This window comes from Nicotiana tomentosiformis, chromosome 7 (assembly GCF_000390325.3).
Source record: "Nicotiana tomentosiformis chromosome 7, ASM39032v3, whole genome shotgun sequence".
Lineage (NCBI taxonomy): Eukaryota > Viridiplantae > Streptophyta > Magnoliopsida > Solanales > Solanaceae > Nicotiana > Nicotiana tomentosiformis.
In genome coordinates this window covers 6707039-6730699 of record NC_090818.1, presented here as the reverse complement: position 1 = coordinate 6730699, position 23661 = coordinate 6707039, and the positions used below count along the sequence as shown (strand labels likewise).

The 23661-nt window shown below is 40.2% G+C and overlaps 3 protein-coding genes across 3 annotated transcripts; 2 read left to right on the top strand and 1 right to left on the bottom strand.

Moving 5' to 3' along the window:
- Positions 1-149: 149 nt before the first annotated feature.
- On the top strand, positions 150-2430 carry LOC138895212 (protein gar2-like). The gene is made up of 4 exons (XM_070179878.1): positions 150-309; positions 1095-1228; positions 1864-1921; positions 2039-2430. Exons 1-4 carry the CDS (start codon positions 150-152, stop codon positions 2428-2430), a joined length of 744 nt encoding a protein of 247 aa, XP_070035979.1.
- Positions 2431-11357: 8927 nt separating this feature from the next.
- LOC104090152 (hyoscyamine 6-dioxygenase-like) lies at positions 11358-14211 on the top strand. Its single transcript, XM_009595204.4, has 6 exons — positions 11358-11491; positions 11907-11955; positions 12053-12280; positions 12426-12688; positions 13265-13574; positions 13659-14211. The coding sequence occupies exons 3-6, from the start codon at positions 12077-12079 to the stop codon at positions 13917-13919; spliced, it is 1038 nt and encodes a 345-aa protein (XP_009593499.1). The 5' UTR covers positions 11358-11491; positions 11907-11955; positions 12053-12076; the 3' UTR covers positions 13920-14211.
- Positions 14212-16553: 2342 nt separating this feature from the next.
- On the bottom strand, positions 16554-19000 carry LOC104090151 (cytochrome P450 CYP72A616-like). Its single transcript, XM_009595203.4, has 5 exons — positions 18684-19000; positions 18335-18555; positions 17999-18246; positions 17495-17879; positions 16554-17131 (listed from the first exon to the last, which is right to left on the bottom strand). The coding sequence occupies exons 1-5, from the start codon at positions 18952-18954 to the stop codon at positions 16709-16711; spliced, it is 1548 nt and encodes a 515-aa protein (XP_009593498.1). The 5' UTR covers positions 18955-19000; the 3' UTR covers positions 16554-16708.
- Positions 19001-23661: the final 4661 nt, after the last annotated feature.

The following is a 23661-nucleotide window of genomic DNA, read 5'->3' as shown; positions in this document are numbered from 1 at the left end:
CTTCCATCTAACATTTACCATTTTTATGCATTCACTCTTCCAAATTTTCTTATCTTTTCTCTCTATCTCGTCGCTTGCAGAGCCATCTACACCAGAGTTTTGGTGTCATCAATTTTTCACTTTCCTTTGCCTTTCTTCCTCTCATATCAATGGCCAAAACTTCGAAAATTGTACCTCAGAAGGAGAAAGGTTCTTCTTCACGGCCGTCCGGCGACAAGGCGCCGGTGGAGCCGTCCACCTATGACTATGTTCCCAGCCCGTGTACTCTGAAGATCGATTTTAAGATTGAGAATCCTTCATCTGTTCGGGGTTGATGCTAGCACATGTTGATGTACATGTGCTCTATAACAGAGGGTCATCTCGAGGTAGTTAGGAAAGACTGCAACTGGGGTTCCGAGGTTGTGTTACAAATTCCATCCCCCGAAGAGAGCGTTATCACCCATGTGGAGGGGTTTTTAAGTGTTTACACTTATCCCTTCACATTGGGTCCCGTCGACCCGATGATCATTGATTTTAGCAAAAGATATCAGGTCACCCTCGGTCAAATTCATCCCTCTCTATGGCATATAGTAATCCTACTTCGCTTCTTCTCCATCAAAGCCCGGGGGCTGGATTTTTCCCTGAATCACCTCATACGATTGTATCGGTGTCAAATCTTTCAAGGACTAATCAAACTTCATCGTTGGGCATCGAAGGCTTTGATATCGAGCATCGACGAAGACAAGGATCGGGGTTGGATGGGCCGTTATATTCGGGTGAGGACCCGTGACCTTATTCCGGAAGAGAAGATGATGTTCCCCGAGAAATGGAATTTCGACTGTAAGTGGTTCTCATAAGACGTTGCTTTTCGTATCTTTTCCCGATTTTTTCTGATGTCTTTCTCCGATATACAGCTGCCCCTTGGATGCCACAAGCGGTGCCCGACCTCGAGGATTGGGTTCGAAAGTTAGCCTCGACTTCCTCTTATGCCGAACGCGCTTGGCGTGATTCGGCAAAAGGTAGATGGGAGGCCAAGAATCATGGTAAGGTTTTACTTCTCGTTTCCTTCGAAGTGTTCTTTATGCTCCATTCGTTACCGATTTCCTTTCATGCAGGTGTAACCAAGGACGCCGCATTGAGGCCTTCGAGCGGTAAAGAAGGAACCAAGTCCCCTGTCCAAAAATCGAGGAAAGATAAGAAGCGAAAAGCTGCCTCTTGGTCAGAGGACCCCAAGCCCAAAACTCGAAGGGTGAGGAGGAAGGCAATTGCTCTTCTGATTGACTCGGTCCAATGACTGAGAGAAGAAGAAGAAGAAGAAGAAGAAGAAGAAGGCGGTGCCTCAGCTTTGGTGATCCGATCTGTGAGAGCTATCGAGGTCACCAAAGCTCCTGAGCTGATGGCTGTTGTACCGATCGGGGTTGGCCCCGAGATCCCGAGTCTTGATCGGAGCACCCCGAGTGATTCTCTTGGGGCTATGACAGTGGGTCATTTGCCTTCCCTTCCAACCTTTTCTGAGGAGGCGTTAAAGAAAGCTCGAGAATTGAAGACCCCCGATATGGGCGGAGGCTCTAGTGTAGAGGATCCCTTTCGGGATTGCTTTACTGGAGTTGATGATGCTTCCGATATTGGTGACGCTTCTCTTCTACTAGAAGAGGCCCAACGTTTACTTACTCGGGTAATGATTTTAATATACTTGGTTTCTTTGTTCTTTTCCAAACTTGACTTATGTTCTTTCCCTACTGTGGAGGCCATATAAAGGACCTCCAAGCGGATTTGGCTAAGGCTCTTGAAGAAGAGGCCGAACTCGATAAGCAGGTGAGCCTCGTTCTGTTAAAGTATGGGTTTGACTCAACCTTGGAAGTTAATCCTTCGTTGTCTCTGCAGCAAAAGGTTAAAAAGATCGGGTCACTTCGGGAAGAAGTTGATCAAATCAAAGCTGAATGTAATCGGTGGAAGGAGACTATCGACTGCCTGGCTGCGGAAAAAGAGACCATTTTGACCAACTTATTATCGGCCGATGTTCAGCATTGAAACGTCAAACAAAAGGGTTCGGCTCAAGCTAAGAGGATCGAGGAGCTTGAAGCTCGGCTTGCTGAGGCCAAGGCGGAGGTTGAGTCGTCGAAAATCTTGGCAGATAAGTCCATTGCCGTGTATCGAGCTAATGCCGAGGCTGCTCAGATGGAGGCACGAGAAGCGGCAAATACTACCGACACTCGAGCACATTGGGTTGCCGAACTTGCTAAATGTAGGTCTCGGAGGGAGACCCTCGAGGAGATACACGCTCATGGTTTCGACCTTACTGAAGAAATAAAAAAGGCTAAAGAGCTCAAAGCTGAAGCTGAATCCTTAGCTTCTGATGGCGATGATGATGATGATGACGGTAGCAAGAGCGGATCCGAGGACGGGGAAGAGCCTGACAGAGAAGCAAATGCCCCTGAGCTTAGTTCTTAATTTTTTACGTTTGTAATCAATCATGTTGAAATTTTTATATATAGACAACTTGGTCAACTTGTGAAGACTTTATACGTGACTTACAAATGTTTTCACAAGGATCTTAACAATTTAATCAAATTTGGACTTCGTAGTCTCTATGATTGATTGTTTTTTTAGACTCGAAGTGACGTAGCCCTTAGGCTTACTAGTTGAGTCAATGATTCGAACTCGAAGAAATATAACCCGTAGGCGTAATAGTCGAGTGAGTGCTCGCTTGAACTCGAAATGAAAGTAGCCAGTAGGATTTAGTCGTCAAGTGAATGATTCGAACTCGAAGTAATGTAGCCCGTGGGCGTAATGGTCAAGTGAGTGCTTGCTCGAACTCTAAATAGAAGTAGCCCGTAGGCTTAGTCGTCGAGTGAATGATTCGAACTCGAAGTATTGTAGCCCGTGTGCATAATGGTCGAGTGAGTGCTTGCTCGAACTCAAAATAAAAGTAGCCCGTAGGCTTTAGTCGTCGAGTAAATGATTCGAACTCGAAGTAATGTATCCCGTGGGCGTAATGGTCGAGTGAGTGCTTGCTCGAACTCGAAATAAAAGTAGCCCGTAGGATTTAGTCGTCGAGTGAATGATTCGAACTCGAAGTAATGTAGCCCGTGGGCGTAATGGTCGAGCGAGTGCTTGCTCGAACTCGAAATGAAAGTAGCCCGTAGGCTTTAGTCATCGAGTGAATGATTCGAACTCGAAGTAATGTAGCCCGTGGGCGTAATGGTCGAGTGAGTGCTTGCTCGAACTCGAAATAAAAGTAGCCCGTAGGCATAATGATCGAGTTTATCTTAATTCTGATTGCATAATAAATCTCAAAATAGAGGAATGTTTCTTGGATATAAGATATCGGTAAAGAGGAGGACTTTTTTTGCAAGTCATTATACATATGTTCATGTTTCGCATCTGGGTTCGGGCCAACTACATGATCATGGTTTTTTTGACCATTTTGGCTCTTACAACTTTTCCTACTGGAACCCCGTTGTTGCAAAATAACTTTCTTGTATCAGAACTTGATATATTTGAGGGCTAATGCCCCCCTCCCCCAGTATTCGAGGTCGGTTGTACAAAGGCCTCGGATACTTGTTGTAAGTGCAGCACTATCATTGGTTGCCTCATTAAAAACCTTGCCGAAAAACCCATTTGGGATAAAATCGGTCTAAGGAAAAAAGAGTGCAACGCGTGCTTTCAAGCGAAGGGTCTATCTTAGCTATTGTTCGGACTTCTGCAGGGGTCAGTTTTGAAATGTAAATGAATATGGAAGGGTCGTACCTTAGCAGTAGTATCGTTTTAGATGTGACACTGTCACGACCCAAAATCTAACCATGGTCGTGATGGCGCCTATCGTATTACAAGGCAAGCCTATTTCCCAAAATATTACTACTAAATCGATTATAAGAATTTAATAAAATATTTAAATTTTTTTCATAAACTAAATCAACTCTAAATATAATTATAGAAAATACGGAAACGAGCCCCAAACATCGGGGTGTCACAAATGCCATAAAGAAGTTTAATAGATAAATGCAGCAACATCACAAATAAATACAACCTCACAGCAGTGTCACTCTATCACTCATCACTCGCACTCAGCACTCAACACTCAACACTCAAAACACTCAACACTATGCGCTCACTGGGGGTGTGTACAGACTCCAGAGGGGCTCCCAAAGTCCAAGAGCTAAGCACGGACAATTCACGTGCCATCATATCAATACCTGGATCCGCACGGTCAACTCACATGCTTCGCGGACAACTCACGCGCTATGGTATCAATACCTGGACCCGCACGGTCAACTCACGTGCTACGCAGACAACCCACGCGCTATGGTATTAATATCCTCAAAACCAGACTCTCGGCCTCACTCAATCATGTACCTCACTAGCCTCACCATCATCAACAAATAAGCAAACACATCCTACATCAAGTATCACAACAGATTAGCAAATAATAGAGACTGAGGTAAACATATACAATAATTTCTATGACTGATTACAAATAATGTGAGCATGAATAAAGCCTAAGCATGATCTCTAACATGAAGGCAGACAAGTTCAATAACAAGTAACTACGTAAACACAGATGATGGACATGAGGCCTCATGGGACGGACCAAGTCTCAATCCCTCGAGGTATACACCCACATGCCCGTCACCTAGCGTGGGTATCACCTCCAAACAGTCACACAATATCAAATTCTTCGAGTTTATACCCTCAAAGCCAGAGTTAAAACTGTTACTTACCTTAACAGCATAAAATCCTACTCTGGGATGCCCTCGTCTCTGGACTCGATCTCCAAAAGCTCCAAATCTAACCATAATCAGATCAATACCATTAACATAGGCTAACGAATCGAATTCCACAATAAAAACTAAAAAATATGCCAAAAATCCGAAATCGGCCAAAACCCGACCCCGGGCCCACATCTCGAAATCAGTCAAAAATGGAAGAATAATAAACCTCGTCCTCTCCCAAGTCTAACCATATAAATTCATCAAAATCGGACTCCGTTTGGTTCCTCAAATCCCCACTTAAACTCTCCAAAACTCAAACCTTAACTTCCTCAATTTCACTTTGAAATCATCAATTAAATCCCAAAAACGAAGATGGATTCATGAAATATAACCAAAACTGAGTAGAGAACACTTACCCCAATCCTTATGATGAAAATCACCTCCAAAATCGCCCCAATCCGAGCTCCCCAACTCAAAATATGACCGAATAACAAACCCTTATGTTATATATTTTTCTACCAGCTATTCTGCCTCGTTTCTCATGCCAAACGATCCCGAAACTCGCTTTTTATGCCTCCAATGGATTCCTTGTAAAATTCTAGTCAAGTTAGGCTTTTGAATCACTCAATTGAACCTTATAATGAAGGAGATATATTGGTTTCAATATTTGCAAATAGTGCAGACTTTTTAAATACGCTGTCAGTGGCAATGTCGTAATTAATCTGACAAATCTAGCAACCTAATTCTTAGTAAAATGACCATAAAATCCTCATACAATGTCCAAATTCGACGATTCTTTTTGCTACGGGTCCGTAATTACGATACGGATCTAATGCTTCAATCAAAAAAGAAATCGGGGCTTATTTGTTCAATATGATATCATTTATGCTTGAAGAAACGACGTCGAAATATAAGAAAAACGAGCGCAACACAACCCAAACCTATCCGAAACTCACCCGAGGCCCTCGGAACCTCAATCAATAATTCCAACAAGTCATATATCACTACCCGAACTTAGTCGAACCTTCGGAACGCCCAAAACAACACCAAAACACTAAATCAACTTCGGATTCAAGCCTAAGAACTTCTAAACTTCCAACTTTCGCCAATTCAAGCCTAATTCTATCACGGACCTCCAAATTATATTCCGGACACACTCCTAAGTCTAAAATCACCCAACGAAGCTAATCAAATCATTAAAATCTACATCCGGATTCGTTTACTCATAAGTCAACTTCCAGGTGACTTTTCTAACTTAACTTTCTAACTAAGAGACTAAATGTTCATTTCACTCCAAAACTACTCCGGACCCAAACCTACCAACTCGATACAACTCAACACCGCTGAACAACACATAAAAAAGCAAGAATGGGTAAACAGGGCTATAACTCTCGGAACGACTGGCCGGGTCGTTACAGACACATTCCAACTGCTTGATAGTTGTTTGCCGTTTATAATGTCGAGCCTGTACGATCCCTTTCCGACGTTCTTGAGAACCTGATATGGTCCTTTCCAATTTGGTCCTAGTTTTCCTTCGTTCGAATTTCGGGTATTGGTGGTGACTTTTCTTAACACTAAGTCCCAGGGCTTGAAATGGCGGAGCTTGGTTCTTCGATTATAATATCTTTTGATTCGCTGCTTTTGGGCGGCCAATCGGACAAGAGCAGCTTCTCGCCTTTCATCCGATAATTCGAGGCTGGTATTCATAGCCTTGTTATTTGATTCTTCCATCGTGAATCGAAATCTGGTACTGGATTCACCGACTTCGACTGGTATCAATGCTTCAAACCCATATACTAAGGAGAATGAGGTTGCCCCCGTACTGGATTTTGACGTTGTCCGATATGCCCAAAGGACTTCGGGCAGGATTTATCTCCATTTTCCTTTAGCGTCGTTCAACCTCTTCTTTAGGTTTTGAATGATAGTTTTGTTCGTTCATTCGGCCTGTCCGTTCCCACTTGGGTAGTATGGTGTTGATAGTATCCTTCTTATTTTGTGATCTTCGAGGAATTTTGTTACTTTGCTGCCAACGAATTGTTTTCCATTGTCACATACTATTTCGGCCGGTATCCCGAATCGGCATACGATATGATCCCAAATAAAATCTATAACTTCTTTCTCTCTTATTTTCTCAAACGCCTGCACTTCAACCCATTTAGAAAAATAGTCTGTCATAAATAAAATGAATTTGGCTTTACCTGGGGTCGATGGTAGAGGGCCGACGATATCCATTCCCTATTTCATGAACGGCCATGGGGATAGGACTGAGTGAAGTTGCTCTCCGGGTTGATGGATCATTGGCGGAAACCTTTGACATTTGTCACATTTACGAACAAATTCCTTCGCATCTTTGCCCATATCTGGCAAAACAATCAATGTTATCGATAAGAAATTGAACAAGTTTCTTCCTGAGTTCGGGGCTCAACCCCGTTCCCAAGTATACCTTTCGCTCAGGCCAGTGCTCGATTAGTGTGATTTGCTCTAGTTCTTCAATTATTGATTTGTTGGCGTCGGAGTCATCGGGAATCATGAAAGATCGAGGGACCCTTTGACCATCATCTTCTTCGATCTTCTGGTTATCTAGCTGGGTCGAAGCCGACATCTGTGATTGCTATTTGGTGTCCCGTTCTCCTTCTGAGCCTGATCCCTTAATCGACGAAGGCGAGGATATTGATTTCGCTTCCTCGACGACGAACATTTTTTTTGCGGCCAGTTGTTCTCCGTACACTATTTTGACACCTCTCGATGTTGGGAATTTGAGGATCTGGTGTAGGGTCGAAGGTACAGCTCTCATGTTATGGATCCATGGCCTTCCGAAAAGGGAATTGTACCTCATGTCGCCTTCGATCACGTGAAATTTTGTTTCCTGGATGGTTCCGGCCACGTTTATTGGTAGGATTATCTCGCCTTTGGTGGTTTCACATGCCATATTGAATCTATTTAGAACTAGAGTTTCGGGTACGATCTGGTCCTGCAGGCCGAGCTGTTCTACGACCTTCAATCTGATGATGTTGGCCGAGCTACGTGAATCGATTAACACACGCTTAATTTTAATTTTATTCATGAGTACTGATATTACTAATGTATCGTTATGAGGTTGGATGACTCCTTCTGCATCTTCATCATCGAAGGACAAAGTCTCTATGGGTGCATAATCTTGAGTCTAAGATCGCTTTTTCCTCACAATCGTTGTTTTAGTGTGTTTAAGCATTGGTCCCTGAGGGGTATCGGCGCCGTCGATAATTATGTGAATGACGTGCTGCGGTTCTTCTTGCGCATTTTGCTTGCCGAAATCCCTTTTTTTAAAAAGGTTCTTCGCCATATCACTCAGAAATTCTCGAAGGTGCCCTTTGTTAAATAAGCGGTCTACTTCCTCTCTTAGTTGCCTGCAATCTTCCGTTCTGTGACCATGGGTGCCATGATATTCTCACATTTGATTGGGATTCCTTTGGGCAGGATCAGTCTGCATGGGTCGAGGCCACTTGGTGTCTTTGATGCGTCCGATAGCCGACACGATGTCGGATGCACCAACACTAAAGTTATACTCTGATAATCGAGGTGCTTCTATAAGATCGACATATTTATCAAAGCCGCTCTTGCTCATAAGTCCCCGAGAATTTTGCCCTCGATCAATCCTTTGATTGTTCTAAACTGTATTGCATGTTGAACCGTTGTTCATCCGATCTGCGACGTACGGTTGATATCGGTCTCTGTTTGACCATTGTTCTCTGTCGATCTCCTTTTGGTTTTTAGCAGCTGTCCTGTTCTGATGCACGGGTCCATACGGAGCTCCCAACTGGTCATCTTCGACCCTAATTTTTAATTGATATCGGTTGTGTATATCTGCCCAAGTTATTGCTGGATACTCGATCAAATTTTGCTTCAGCCGACGTGATGCTGTCAAACTTAGCTCGTTCAACCCTTGGGTGAAAGCTTGTACGGCCCAATCGTCTATGACCGGTCGCAATTCCATGCGTTCCATTTGAAATCGGGATACGAATTCCCTCAGCATTTCATTACCCCTTTGCTTTACTTTGAAGAGGTCCGATTTCCTTGTTGCAACCTTTATGGCACCAGCATATGCCTTTACGAACGAATCTGCTAACATGGCAAAAGAATCGATGGAATTTGGGAGTAAATTGTGATACCAGATCATTGCTCCCTTCGAGAGGGTCTCCCCGAACTTTTTCAACAACACGGATTCGATCTCATCGTCCCCAAATCGTTACCTTTGATGGCACATGTGTAAGAGGTGACGTGTTCGTTAGGATCGGTCGTACCGTTATATTTGGAAATTTTGGGCATACGGAATTTTTTGGGGATTGGTTTTGGGGCCGTACTTGAGGGAAAAGGTTTTTGTATGAATTTTTTCGAATCAAGCCCTTTTATCATTGGTGTAGCCCCCGGGATTTGATCGACCCTGGCATTGTACGTTTTCACTCTCTTGTCATTGTCTTCGACTCATTTTGTGAGTTCCTCGAGCAATTTAGTAATTTCGGGAGTGGTCCTCGATTCTTGCTCGTTTGATTTCACTATGGCGGGCTCCGTTCTGGGGGTGATTTCTCGAAGTGGATTGGGATCCGGCCTGCTTTATATATGAGTTTGGCTCTGTAACTGGTCTATCGCTACTTGTTGGGCTTGTAGCATCTCGAAGATCATATGTAAGCTGGCTCCAATTTCCCCCGCGTTATGGGTATCTCGGGCTACGGATCGAGTATAGCCCTGAATGCTTTTTTCCGGTTCGGAACGCTGATTCGCCTCCAGAGCTATTTGTGAATTGACATGTAATGGTACTTCGGCTCGAATTTCGGGTACTTCGATTCGAGCCTCAGTGCCGTCATCAAGTGGCTTTCCGCCCCCGGGTGCCAAGTTGTTGGTTTCATCTTGAAGGCCGGCTTCATGGTCGATAGGTAAAGCCATTACTGATTTGAAGTTGTAAACTGGTGTGTACTGCAGATTTATGTCAAACAATTACTGTTATCCTTAGCCCCACGGTGGGCGCCAAACTGTTTACCCGAAAAATCGGATAACGTTAAATTTATGTATGGTTCTAAGGATACGTGATACCCTTTGATACAAATCGTATAGAGAGATAGCAATATGAATATTCTTGACTATGAAAATGGGAATAATGATTAGAAAGAATGAATAAAATGAAGTAAAACAAGCACAAGGAGATATCTTTTCTTCCAGTCTATTCAGTATGTCCATAGCTTACAAGGATCCCCTTTTATAGTAGAGGGTCTTTACTTTATTTATAAAAAAAATAATAAAATAAAGTATATAGTGGAGGACCCATGATGATTTGTCTCTTCCTCGATTCCCGCCAAGATTCTCTCTTTTGGTGCGGTTGCAACAGTTCTTGTCTGTGAGCTCGATACTGGCTCAAACTCGTTACTGGGTCGAGCCCTTCGGTCTTGACTCGAGTTCGACCTTCGGGATGGGCGTCGCGCATTTCCGACCTCGAAGCAATGCCTTGCGAATCGATTTGGTCACGGGCTCGATAAGGTTATCGAGCCGACTCCTCGAGCAGCCTTCGGACTCGAGGCTCGTTAGTACTGTCTTCGGAGCTCACTCCCAAAATTCCACTCCAATTTCTTACCACTTGAACTCGATTGAACGTAAGAAGGTCGAAATCTATTTCGACCATATACAATTTCACACTAGTGGAAAAACATATGTAGCCCACGAATGTTTTAGATCGTAGCTACATTAATCAGGTTGCATTTACTACTTAGATTGAATCTGCTTACTTAAAGAATGAGCTTACAAGTAAGTTTCTTTGAAAAATAAAATACAGTCACATTAATTAATGTTATAGCTGAATCATTTGGAATATTTGGGAATGTGGAGAAGTTAACTGCGTATGCCATTGCACGGAGGAGTGAGAGATTTGTTGCTACTCCCTCCGTTAGTAAGTGATTTTTTTTTGAGTATTTTTACGTAGATTAATAAATTCATCTTTTAATATTAATTAGCAATGAAATTGATCATATTAATCTTTACTATCTCTTTACATAAACACCCCTAACACATACTCCAATATTATTTACTCCAAGGGCAATGTAGAAAAAAAATAATTAATTCATTCTTAAAATCTGAAAAAATCATTTATTTTTTATCACAAAAAAGGCTAAAAAATTATTTATTGTGGACCAGAGTGAGTATCAATCTTCATATGCACATTAAAATGGAGAATCTTTTTTTTTCCTGAGAGTTTGTGTCAGTATTTATTATTCTTTCTTTCAAGAGTTGAGCAAATGCATTGTCAAATCTAACACTTGTATGGATTAATATTTGTTACGTCAGGCGGATGTGTAGGTTTTAAGGTATGTTGTTAGTGCTAAAAGTGAATGAACAAACATATAATTCACGGGACAAGAGGGTTGCTAAGATGGTCAACACTCTCAGGTGAATAGTTCCAACAAAGGGGAATCAAAAGATAGGGAAATTACAATATATATATATATATATATATATATATAATTCACAGTAGAGGAATCTCTAGGCGGTGTATATTCTATTTATTTCAATGAAAAGATACACATTAATTTAATTCGAGAGATACGAAGTAAATTCTATTTTACGCAAAACTCAGATACTTGGGACCAGTTCTGCTTTTTCTTATTTGTTTCGAGGGAAATAATTTCGTTCTCAACGATGTATTTTGTCGTTTAAGATAATTACTTCCAAACACTTCGCCGACGTGTTATGCAGTTTTGTTCCCTATAAATGAGTCCTTTTATCCCCTGTAAGAAAACGTACAGAAAAAAGTAACAATCTGAAGTTTATTTTCCCAGGTTCGTCCTCTTTTTTTTCTCCTACGATCAGGCAAGGGATTGACATTTAACAAATTAGTAAATGTTTCTTTTCATTAAAGTCTTTAGTTATCATAAAACTTAGTTTGTTAGAAGGGGTATGATTCACCTATGAAATATATTGTTGCTTATTTTCTTATGTTTAGTAATTTTTATAGAAGATGTGTCCTCTATTAAGATGATACTTTTGGTTATGTTGTTGCTAGAATGGAGGGGATGTGATTCCACTATATATTTAAAATAAAGTTGCATTCCCTTTTCTATATCATAGGAATATGATTCCCTGTAAATGGAAAATTACTTGTGAAATTATGATACTTCGCTTCTAATACGAAAATTAAACCGAAAAAAATAAAGTGATCTCATTCTAATCGGGCTATCGTTTGTACCTATGTAGAATCTATGCTCAATGCTATAGTGGTGCACCGGGCGTCTTCAAATCCTAGGTCCGGTTTTGCTCCTGAGTTTTTCTATTCTTGGGTGGCTGTATATACCAGCTCTTTAAAACTTTATATATTCAGGTTTCCTTTTTGTTTTGGTTAGATTCATTCACAAAAAAAGGAGAACATGGCGGACCTCATCTCTAGCTGGTCTAATAAAGGCGAAACACTTCCTCAAAGTTATGTCTTACCAATGCATGAAAGGCCAGTTGATCCAGTTCCAATTGTTAAGGAAATTCCAGTCATTGATTTGGGAAAAGCTAAGGGCGAAGAACGAACTGTTGTCGTTCAACAACTTCTGAAAGCTTGTGAAGACTATGGTTTTTTCCAGGTTGATCCATTGTTTGTGCAGTACTAAGACAGGAAATATAACTACATTACATTTGCGATCATACTCTTCTTTTAAAGATTATCCAAATTTTAATAAGAGGCCTTATAATTTCTCAGCTGAATTGATAGCATGCATGCTGAAACAGGTAAACAATCATGGAATACCAGAAGATTTAATGGACGAGGCGATGAAAGTGTACCAGGAATTCTTCAGTTTGCCTGTGGAAGAGAAAGCGAATTACGCAAAAGCTGCAGCAAATGCAGCAAGAGGTGCAGCAACACTATATAGTAGTAGTGCCAGGCATTATGAAACAGAAGAGCATAAATACTGGAGGGATGTTCTCGAGCACACCTGCAACATTGACGGGGAAGATAAAAGCATTTGGCCTGATAAACCTCCAAGATATAGGTACCTAATTCTGTTCCTCAATTTTTTCTTTTGATTTCACCTTATGTATTATATCTTGGTAATTATTAGTAAGTTTTAAATCCGGAAGAAATTATTGGGGATTATATATTTTTATTTAGCAACTTATCGATGGATTTTATGTAATTTACAACCAATAGTGTCAAGAGAAATGTTTCAAGACATGATTGAAATAATCCGGCTTTCAAGACATTTTTCTGGTCAGCAAAAAATAACTTTATCGGTTGTAAATAGCTTCTCTATCTTCACAAGAGTAGGGGTAAGGTCTACGTAGACACTACCCTTCTCATAACCCACTATGTGAGATTACATTGGATATGTTGTTGCTGGCCAAAAATAATCACAGCCGCTAGTCAAATATACAAAAATATACACTAATTATGTATAACATATATGTATATTATCCATTAATATACAAAAAAAATATATTTTTGGTCTATTATTTTGGGGACAACTATACTATGTAAAAACTACTCGAAGTATAAAAGGACATTTCTTCAGGTTGTTTTCTTCCCCTGTATTTTCATGTCAAGGTAAAATATGAGAATGAAATTTCAGGGAGGTTATTGGTTCATATTCTGTTGAAGTAAGAAAGCTGAGCAAGATTATCTTGGGTCTGGTAAGTGAAGGATTAGGGTTGGAGGCAGGGTATTTTGACAAAGATCTTGGGCAGAGAATGCTTGCCAATCTTTACCCAGAGTGCCCAGATCCAAGTTTAACATTGGGAGTTGGTGGACATTGTGATCCTAATCTCATAACCATTATCCAACAAGACGCATATGGCCTTCAAATATTAAAGGATGAGAAATGGATTGGCATAGAACCTCTACCCCATGCACTTGTTGTCAATTCTGGTTTAGCTATGACGGTAAAGTTCCTTAACATTACTTGTTAATTTCGGATAGTTGAATTATCATTTAATTTGAGTAATGAACTCGTCGTATAAATGCAGGTGATTAGCAACGGGAAGCTAGGAAGTGTAGCACATAGAGTGGTGACCAACACAACTCAAGCACGGACATCTATTTGTACTTTCATTTGTCCAGAAGAGGTCATTGAGCCTGCAAAATCACTTGTTAATCCGTGCAATCCACCATTGTACAAATCCTTCAAATGGCGTACTGAATTTATGCCCCATTACCTCAGCAAGAAATCAGTGTATTACGCAGCGTTGGAGCCTTTTAAGATCGATGCTGAAGCATTGTATGTGTGACGGATCAGTGTTGCTGCTACCACTTATTCTGTTTTCTCAAATAAGAGGATGTGAGTTTAGAAGTCATATATAGAAGCAATGTGAACCACTCTAATGAATGGGTATTAGTTATTCCATTTGGTGCTTCTTCAATGTACTTTGTTAACGTTTGCCTTGAAATTTTTCGTTTTCTGTTTCTATCTATTACGAATACTATCTCCTGTCCATAAATAATGGTTCAATCTTGATGAGTACTGTTAGAATTTTTCTTTTACGTGTGGCTAAATAAAGTTAGCTTGTCATTAATATTTAACTAGAGAGCATATCTTATCCGTTCAACTGGTTACTTGGTGGACGAATCAGATTAAGACTCAATTTCTATAATTAAATTCGTCCTGCCTCCGCCCATTAGGGTTACCCCCAACACTTGTGTTTGACCTCATTAGCTCCATGCAATAATTAAACTTAACAGTTTTACTGGTTTCATTATACACATATATTTAACTTCAGGCTAGAATTATTCAATTAAGTGGGCGTTTGGACATAAGAATTATAAAATTCCGGAAAAAAGTAATTTTTTTTCAAGTGAAAATGGTATTTGAAAACTAAAGTTGTGTTTGGACATGAATATAATTTTGGGTTGTTTTTGAAGTTTTGTGAGTGATCTGAATGAAAATTTTGAAAAATAATTTTTTTGAAGTTTTTCAAATTTTCAAAAAATTTTAAAATCTATTTTCAAGTGAAAATTTAAAAGTTTATGCTCAAACACTGATTACGAAAAAAAGTAAAAACAATTCGAAAAAAATAAAATTTTTCTCATGTCCAAACTGGCTCTAAGTTTGCCTTAATTTTTAGGCGACGGGTCTTTATTTGTAAAACTTGGAATGCCTAAAACTTTAACAATTGCACAGTTCCCACGTTATGAGAATAAATAATATTATTTAATAATTGAAAGTGGAATTATACAACGACTGGAAGCGCATGTAGCACACCATAACGTAGTTGTTTGGTTATTTATACATAATAATCTTTTAGGGTGATACTTATTTCAATCCAAAATATTTTAGCGGGTAATAGAAAGATTGAATAAGTTGGCTATATTATCAATCGAGTAAGAATTATTAGAGAAAATCGATTATAAAAAATATTATTAACAACTTACTTCAAATAATTAAAAAAAAAACTTTATAACTTTTTAAAAAAAATTTAGACCTCATATTAAATTTTGGCTTTAGGCCCCGTATATGTTTGAGCGGCCCCTAAGTACATAACAACAAATTCAAGACAAATCTAGGGGTTCTTATGCATTTCCCTCAAATGGCTAGTTTATGCATCTCGTTGGTCTGACTTGCACACTTAGCTAATCGGAAATTAGAAAGAGTTTCCGTTAATGTAAAATCAATTGGACCATTTAAAAAGGAATTAGAGGTAATTTATACTCCCCCCCCCCCCCCCCAATTTACTTGTCTTATTTTTTTTAGTTTATTTAAAAAAGGCATGTCATTTCTATAGTTATTTTTTGGTAAGTCTTAGTGACGATATTAATGGTCTATTCAAGATAACAAGATTCAAAAGATATTTTTGATATGTTATACATATATAATGTTAGTTTAATATCAAAAGATTAAAAAGTCTTCTTTATATTACACTCTGTTTAGATTATTGTTATTCATCGTTTTATAATGTATTGTATTATATTTATTGTATCGTTTTATGGATACAATTGTGTGGACATATTATACCACTACTAGAAATCCGCTAAATACCGACCAAAAAAACTGACCGAAGTTGGTCGGTTATGGCCAATTACCGACCAAAACGCGACCATTTATGTGTGGACAGTATTTTAACGGTCGGAAAGGCATACCGACCAAAGTTGGTCGAAAATTATCGACCAATGTTGGTCGGTCAATTAGATTCAAAAAAAGAAATATTGGAAAAAAATCGACCAAAGTTGGTCGGTTTTTTAATTATGTAATTAAAAGATTCACCATCTGGGAATCGAACCGTGGTCTGTACTATGGTAGGATACTATTCTACCACTAGACCATTGGTGCATTTTGTTTTAAGATTGTCTTTTATTTGATTTATACTCTTTAATTATATTTTCGCACGAAAATAACTAACCAAAGTTGGTCGATTGTATTAAAAAATAAAATTACCGACTAAAGTTGGTCGATTTTTTAAAATGACCAGCCGAATTAACCGACCAATTTTTGTCGGTTTTTTTAATATTAATTTTTATTTATTTTAATTGATAACCGGCCAAAGTTAGTCGGTATTTTGAAAAATAAATTTCGCGGGGGCTCAAAAATAGTTTCCCGCATTTTTGCGCCAAAGAAAACTGACCAAAGTTGGTCGGTTTCGTAAAAAAAAAATTAAAAAATAAAATATTTCGAAAAACCGACCAACTTTGGTCGGTTTTTTGACTGACCAACGACCTTGGTCGATTTTTGCCGAATTTCTAGTAGCGTATTGTTTGCTAATATTAAATAATATTTTTATTTTTTTGGTTTGACTGTATCGTATTGTACTGTAACTAATAAGTTTACCAAAATTTCCTCAATTATTGTAAATATTAAATTTATATTTAAGAAAACCTATTTCTACTAACTTTATCGCTAATTATGTAGCATGGAAACAAGAGGAAAAGCCTCAAGAAAAAGGTTAACTATCATAGGCAAAAAGAAAAAAAATCATAAAACAATGGAAAGAGATAGATTCATTCATTTACTGCCTTATAACTAATGTGCAAGAAAAACCATAGGAGTACATGAAAAGGTGTTCAAAGAAACCAGCCAGAAATAGTGCTAAAGCTTTCGAACAATGACAGGGGCACCATACTGTGGTTGAAGAACCAAAGCGGTCATGGTCGGGCCATGAGCATAGGAGGGAGAGAGCTCAAACGAGTAATTCTGTAAGATTTTAGCCAAAACAAGTTTGACTTGAATCATAGCGAAATTCATTCCAAGGCATATACGAGAACCCCAACCAAAGGGAAAATACATCAAATCCTTGGCTGCTTTTGATACTCCTTCTGAGAACCTTTCTGGATTGAAAATAAGAGCATCTTCTCCCCATTGCTCTGTGTCGCGATGAATTATTTGCAAAGGCACCAAAAGCTGTGCGCCTGATGGAATTATATAGTCTCCAAGTTTTGTCTCTTCGTTTGTTTCTCTAACAAGAGAACCTGATGGATATAACCTCATAACTTCGTGCAAGATCATAGTCACCTACATATATAGTAGAATTAAATAAATCAGATACAGACAAACCTCTATCTAACAACATTCCCTATGTAACAGTCATTTACTATAAAAGCCAAGTTTTATTCGAAACCGAGTTTTATGTTATGATATAATATATGTCATCTATAACAGCATTTCATTGTAGCAGCCAAAAAGTATCGGAAGAAATGAAGTTGTTATAGAGAGGTTTAACCGTATGCTTTAGCATGGAGAGGAGCCTTGGAGCAATGGTAAATTTATCTCCATATGGCATTTAGGTCACGGATTCGAGCCGTGTAAGTAGCCACTAATGCTTGCATTAGGGTAAATATCTACATTGGTGTGGCCATCATAAGTGGAGAATCTTACAATCTTCAGCTGGTTCAGTTGATCAAACTTAGGCTCATTTTTTCCAATGATTTCAAGAACTTCATTCCTAGCTTTTTCTTGCCAATCTGGGTGCATAGTCAAAACAATTGCAGTCCATGTTAACAAAGTTGCAGTAGTCTCTTGACCCGCAAAATAGAAAGAGTTGCACTCTTCTATTACATCTTCTGTACTCATTCCCTTGTTCGAGTTCTTATTCCCTTGGTGTTCATCTTGATTAGATTTCATTAACAAACCCAAGAGATCTTCATTGTGTGCTTTTCCTGATTGTACCTCTTTCTCTCGCTTCTCTATTATCCCGTTTAGCGAACTACGGACTGTGTTATAGATGTACAATCTTCTTCTATTAGTTTTTGTTGGCACGAACCTATTACATAAACAAGAGCAATTGTCAAGAACTTTATTAACTCGATATGAACAGTGTAAAAGCAATTGTCACCGTTAGTATGTCTTATTTTCAAGATTATATATTTCATTTCGAAGTACCTTAACCAAGGGAAGACATTAATAGCAAGTTTTGCAGTGAAAACAAGTTCACATTGTTCCCTCAGAAGCGAAAATATTAACTTCCCTTCTCCAAAGTTACTACCAAAGGCTGCTTTTGATAGCATGTCTCCAGTTAAACTATGAAATTCTTGTGAAATATCCAATTCACAAGAACCCTTTGATTCAGTTAACTTGTCCCATCTGCTTATCATTTCTTCTGTACATTGAGTAAATGCTCCCAACATTAGCTGCATTTGCAAGGCCAAAATGAAAATGAACCTCTGAACAAAAAATGAAATTACAGAAAAGTAAGGTAACTACTTAATTGAAAAATACCTTCAATTTTTCCAAGTGGAAAGCTGGATTAAGAATTTTTCTATGTTTCGCCCATTTTTCACCATCGTAAGTCCCCAATCCTGTTACAAATAGCTTGAGGAAAGCACTGATTTTTGGTTTTCTGAACTCACCCGATTTATTTGACAGTACTTCCCGTATTAGCTTTGGATCCATTATGGTCACTCGAGGTATCGGTCCTAGCCAAAACAAGAAAAGTTTCTCTGCAAAGGACGAAAAATTATATTATGTATATAAGTCAAATATCATTTTTTACATTCACTGAAATTCTTGATTTTGCTATTGTTCTGCGTTGCTAAAGAAAATCTTGGAACTTAGTACGAATACATACTGTAAGTGGTGGCGAGCTCATAGAACAGTGGATTTAGTCGAGGGGTGTAGTCGTGGTTCAAAGGCATGGGTTTGGACTTAGCTATTTTATTCATTTCCATCATCTCCTTTAGATTTCCATAAAGAAATCTATATGGACGGCCATATACTCCTTGTTTCCTCAGCTCTCTTTCCACTGTTTTGGGCCGCCACCATATCAAATACAGCAATTTCAGGCACCAAAAGGAGAATGAAAGGCATATTGGTAGAGCAATTAAAACTGCAATACTCATGCTTTTTGCCTCTTAAGTTTGTGGTAAACTTTAGTTCTTTGGTTCTTGTCTACAATATAAAGGGCAAGGTGTATCTAGTGAAAGGTTAGGACGGATTTCAAATCACTGACCCAAAATTTAACTAGTCGTGATGGCACCTAATCTAACCCGCAAGGTAAGCCAATTATCAATTATCCAATAACAATTATTAAAGCAATTTAAGTAAAGAAAAATTATAATCTTATACAATCCCCATGAACTGGTAGTACAAATCATGAGCTTCTAAGAATAGAGTATACAAAGTTGGTATGAAGTAACACATCATCTGTTTGAAAAGTACATAAACAGAGTTTTATGAATCTAAGGCTACCATGAACAAGAGGCAGCTACAACTGGAACGCAGGTACATCTTCCGATCCAGCTCCCAATGAACACATCAACATCATCAGCCAACATCTGCATGCAAGGTGCAGAAGTATAGTATGAGTACAACCGACCTCATGTACTCAATAAGTAACAAACCTAACCTTAGGTTGAAAGTAGTGACGAGCTTGTACCAAGGTCGGGTCCGCCACCAATAACCAACAACAGTTCATAACAATATAAAGCAAGCAATAAAAGAATTAACTCAGAGATAAAATGCTCAACTTAATCATAATTTCTGAAAATAGTTCTGTCTTCTAAGTACATCAGTGAAAACCCAAATCGTTTACCTAAGTTGCCAAAATATGAATAAGTTTGAAAACAGTAATTTTTCCAAAAGTCCTTTCAATAATAATTAAGATATTTCATTTTCTTTCGAGATAACTAGTGTAAAACCAATACATCACTATGCCCATATGTCAACATATGTGAGAAGTCATAAATGACGTGATACCGTACAATATGAGGAAAAATACATCTCTATGCCTGTATGTCATGTGTGCATGTCCATGCAATGTATCTCAGAGATGAACTCATGTACTCACACTCTCAGAGTACTCAATCTCACTTTCTCACATATTTCACTCATCATGCCCAATCACTCGGTACTGTATATGGCCAATCCGGCCCACGGAAGATCCATCCCGGAATATACACATCAACTGATCATCAGTCACTTAGTACCGAGTAGGGCCAATCCAGCCTGTGGAGAAGATCCATCTCTAGGTATATAATGCTTCGGACAAGATCCATGTCCAGGGAAGATCCGTCCCTCAATAATATCAACCGCGCTCACCAAGAGTCTGCAGACTCCGGAGGGGCTCCTTCAGCCCAAGCGCTATAAACCGCACAGACAACTCACGTGCTGCACAGAAAACCCACGTGCAATAGTATCAATATCTGGATCAGCATGGACAACTCACGTGCTATATAAAGCCTATAAGGCCTGCTGCAGGCGGGCAGCCCCGATCCCATAATTATCCTTACAATCAGGCCTTCGGCCTCACTCAGTCATCAATCTCTCCAGTCTCTCGGGCTCACAATGTTATGAAACTAGCCCAAAATGATGATATGATGCATAAATAAATAACAATAGAGACTGAGATATGATATGCAATGAAATGAATATGACTGAGTATGAAATTTTAATTTAAACAAATAATTCGCAGTAATATGACCTCTGTGGGTCTTAATAATACTAGCACATAGCCTCAGCATGATTTTTAATATAATTCTCAGCTCAATTTCTTTAACACATAAAACTGCATGGAAAATGCCAAGATTACTTCACTACAGAATTCCACGGAAATAATTACATCACAATTTCTATGGTGCAAGCCCACACGCCCGTCACCTAGCATGTGCGTCACCTCCAAATAATTCACATAATACGTATATTCAGGGTTCATACCCTCAGCTCCAAGATTAGAAGAGTTACTTACCTCTAACAAGACGAATCCAATGCCGAGCAAGCTAAACAATGCTCCAGAAATCCCATTCTACGTATCAACTTCTGAACGGCTCGAATCTAACCACAATAAATTTGATTTAGTCCACACAATTATAGGAATTAATTTCATAACAAAATACTGATATTTTCCCACAAAATCCGAAATAACACTCCAAAAATAACCCGTGGGGCCCACATTTCGGAATCTGACAAAACTCACAAAATCCGATAACCCATCCAATTACAAGTTCAACCATACTAATTTTACTCAATTCTGACTCAAGATCGATGTTCATAATTCAAAATTGATATTATGAACTTTAGGCCAACACCCTCAATTTCCTCTTTAAATTCATCAACCAATTGCTAAAATGAATTGATTCATGGAATATAATCAAGGGAGTTAAGAACACTTACCCCAAGTTGTGTGAAAATATCCCTCTCCAAAATTGCCCAAAACGAGCTCCAAAATTCGAAAATGGTGAAAAGTCACGAACCCTCGAACTTAAAGGGTTCTGTCCAGCACTTTCGTAGATGCGGACAAGAGGTCGCACCTGCGACCCTCGCTTCTGCGTAACATAACTCGCTTCTGCGAGAATAGCTTGGCCAGCCTAGATCGCTTCTGCGATGCCTAGGACCGCACCTGCGATTGCGCTTTTGCGGAATAAGCACCGCACCTGCGAAGACCCTCACTTATGCGTGTGTATTGTCTCTTCTGCGACCATCGCACCTGTGACCTTTTTTGCATATGCGATAATACCAGAACCAACAAATCTTCAGCAATTCTTCAACTTCGAACCTTGGTCCGTTAACCACCCGAAATCAACCTGAGGTCCCCGGGACCTCAACCAAACATACCAACTGATGGTACCCCGAACTCATAATGACCATATCTGGTACGGAAGGTAGTCTTCGGAACATCTGAGTCCCGGATCTTCAACTGATGGTACCCCAATCTCAAGTCGATCTTAGAAAACACCCTGGCACCCTGCAATTGGTCGAACAAATCATCAATACGCGACAGCGGGTACCCGTTCTTGATGGTAACCTTGTTCAACTGGCGGTAATCAATACACATCCGCATAGTTCTATTTTTCTTCTTCACAAATAACACTGGTGCACCCCAAGGTGATACACTCGGTCTGACAAACCCCTTTGCCAATAACTCCTCATGCTGCTCCTTCAGCTCTTTCGGAGCCATCCGGTACAGTGGAATAGATATAGGTTGGGTACCTGGAGCCAAATCAATAAAGAAATCAATATCACGATCTAGCAGTATGCTGGAAGGTCAGAAGGAAACACATCGGCAAATTCCCGGACTACTGGCACTGAATCAATCGTCGGAGACTCTACGGTGGTATCCCGAACATATGCTAGATACGCCAAACAACCCTTCTCGACCAGATGTCAAGCCTTCAGAAAAGAGATAACCCGACTAGATGTACTAACGGAGGAACCCTTCCACTCCAATCTCGGCAACTCTGGAATAGCTAAAGTAACGGTCTTGGCGTGACAATCAAGGATGGCGTGATATGGGGATAACCAGTCCATGCCCAGGATGACCTCAAAGTCGATTATAGCAAGTAACAGAAGGTCCGATCTAGTCTCGTAACCACAGAATGTGACCACACAGGACCGATAGATCTAATCCACAACCATAGAATTGCCCACATGAGTGGACACATAAACATGAGTACCCAAGGACTCACGAGGAATAATCAGGAAATGAGCAAACAGAGATGACACGTATGAATAGGTAGCCCCTGGGTCAAATAATACCGAAGCATCCCTACCGCATACAGAAATAATACCTGTGATCACGACATCTGAGGCCACTACATCTAGTCTGGCCAGAAAAGCATAGAATCTAGCTGGAGCGCCGGCTTGCTGGCCTCCGCCTGGCTGAACAATAGCTGACTGACCTCCATCTACCTGGCTCTACCTCTAGGACGGCCCCTACCTGCCTGTCCTCCGTCTCTGGGCGGTCAGACGACTGGTGCTGAAATTATTGGCTGATGACCATGCTGTATTGCCTTGCCCCGAAGTCTGGGATAAAATCTCTTCATGTGACCCGGATCCCCACACTCGTAACAACCTTGTGGTGCCATATATTGTTGTCCCGAAGTCTGACCCAGATGGCCTGAATACCTACTAGACGAACCCTGGATGGCTGGTGGGCGGTATGAACTCTCTGGCATGGCACTGAAGTAGGCACTGGAGGAACCCTTATGAACTGGTGGGCGATAAGAACTCTCTGGCATAGCATTGAAGTAGGGTCGTGCTGGAGCACCCCGAGGAGGTGGTGGTCGTGCTGGATATGTGGGCCTGCTAGGCTGACCCCTCCCAAACTGACCTCTGCCCCTAGACGGGGCACCTCTAAACTCTCCCGAGAATCGGGTCCTCTTGTCCTGCTGCATCTGCTCTCTACCCCTCTGGCGGTAGCCCTCAATCCTTCGAGCAATCTCTACCACTAGCTGATAATTAGTACCCATCTCAACCTCCCTGGCCATGCTAGCCAGAATACTGGGGTGTAACCCCACAACAAATCTCCGCACTCTTTCTGCGTCTGTAGGAAGTATCATAAGTGCGTGGCGAGACAACTCAGAAAATCTCGCCTCATAATCGGTCACAGACATTTGACCTTGCTCGAGCTACTCAAACTGACACCGCAACTCTTCCCTCTGAGAGGGTGGAATATACCTGTCTAATAGAAGTCGTGTAAGCTGATCCCAAGTCATTGGAGGAGAACCCGCTGGTCTGCTAAGAAGGTAATACTGCCACCTTCTACAGGCCCTTCCCTCCAGCTGGAAAGCGATGAAATCTACTCCATGGGACTACAATATCCTCATGTTGTG

What these genes read in the sequence shown, in the direction of transcription:
- LOC104090151 (XM_009595203.4), bottom strand. Translation starts at nt 18,954, where the DNA reads ATGAGTATTGCAGTTTTAATTGCTCTACCAATATGCCTTTCATTCTCC. An exon ending in TCCACTTGGAAAAATTGAAG is followed by an intron (nt 18,247 to 18,334) that starts GTATTTTTCAAT and finishes TTGCAAATGCAG; the next exon opens with CTAATGTTGGGAGCATTTAC. An exon ending in AATGTCTTCCCTTGGTTAAG is followed by an intron (nt 17,880 to 17,998) that starts GTACTTCGAAAT and finishes TTTATGTAATAG; the next exon opens with GTTCGTGCCAACAAAAACTA.
- LOC104090152 (XM_009595204.4), top strand. Translation starts at nt 12,077, where the DNA reads ATGGCGGACCTCATCTCTAGCTGGTCTAATAAAGGCGAAACACTTCCT. An exon ending in AAGACTATGGTTTTTTCCAG is followed by an intron (nt 12,281 to 12,425) that starts GTTGATCCATTG and finishes ATGCTGAAACAG; the next exon opens with GTAAACAATCATGGAATACC. An exon ending in ATTCTGGTTTAGCTATGACG is followed by an intron (nt 13,575 to 13,658) that starts GTAAAGTTCCTT and finishes GTATAAATGCAG; the next exon opens with GTGATTAGCAACGGGAAGCT.
- LOC138895212 (XM_070179878.1), top strand. Translation starts at nt 150, where the DNA reads ATGGCCAAAACTTCGAAAATTGTACCTCAGAAGGAGAAAGGTTCTTCT. An exon ending in CCAAGCCCAAAACTCGAAGG is followed by an intron (nt 1,229 to 1,863) that starts GTGAGGAGGAAG and finishes TTGTCTCTGCAG; the next exon opens with CAAAAGGTTAAAAAGATCGG. An exon ending in TGATCAAATCAAAGCTGAAT is followed by an intron (nt 1,922 to 2,038) that starts GTAATCGGTGGA and finishes GTTCGGCTCAAG; the next exon opens with CTAAGAGGATCGAGGAGCTT.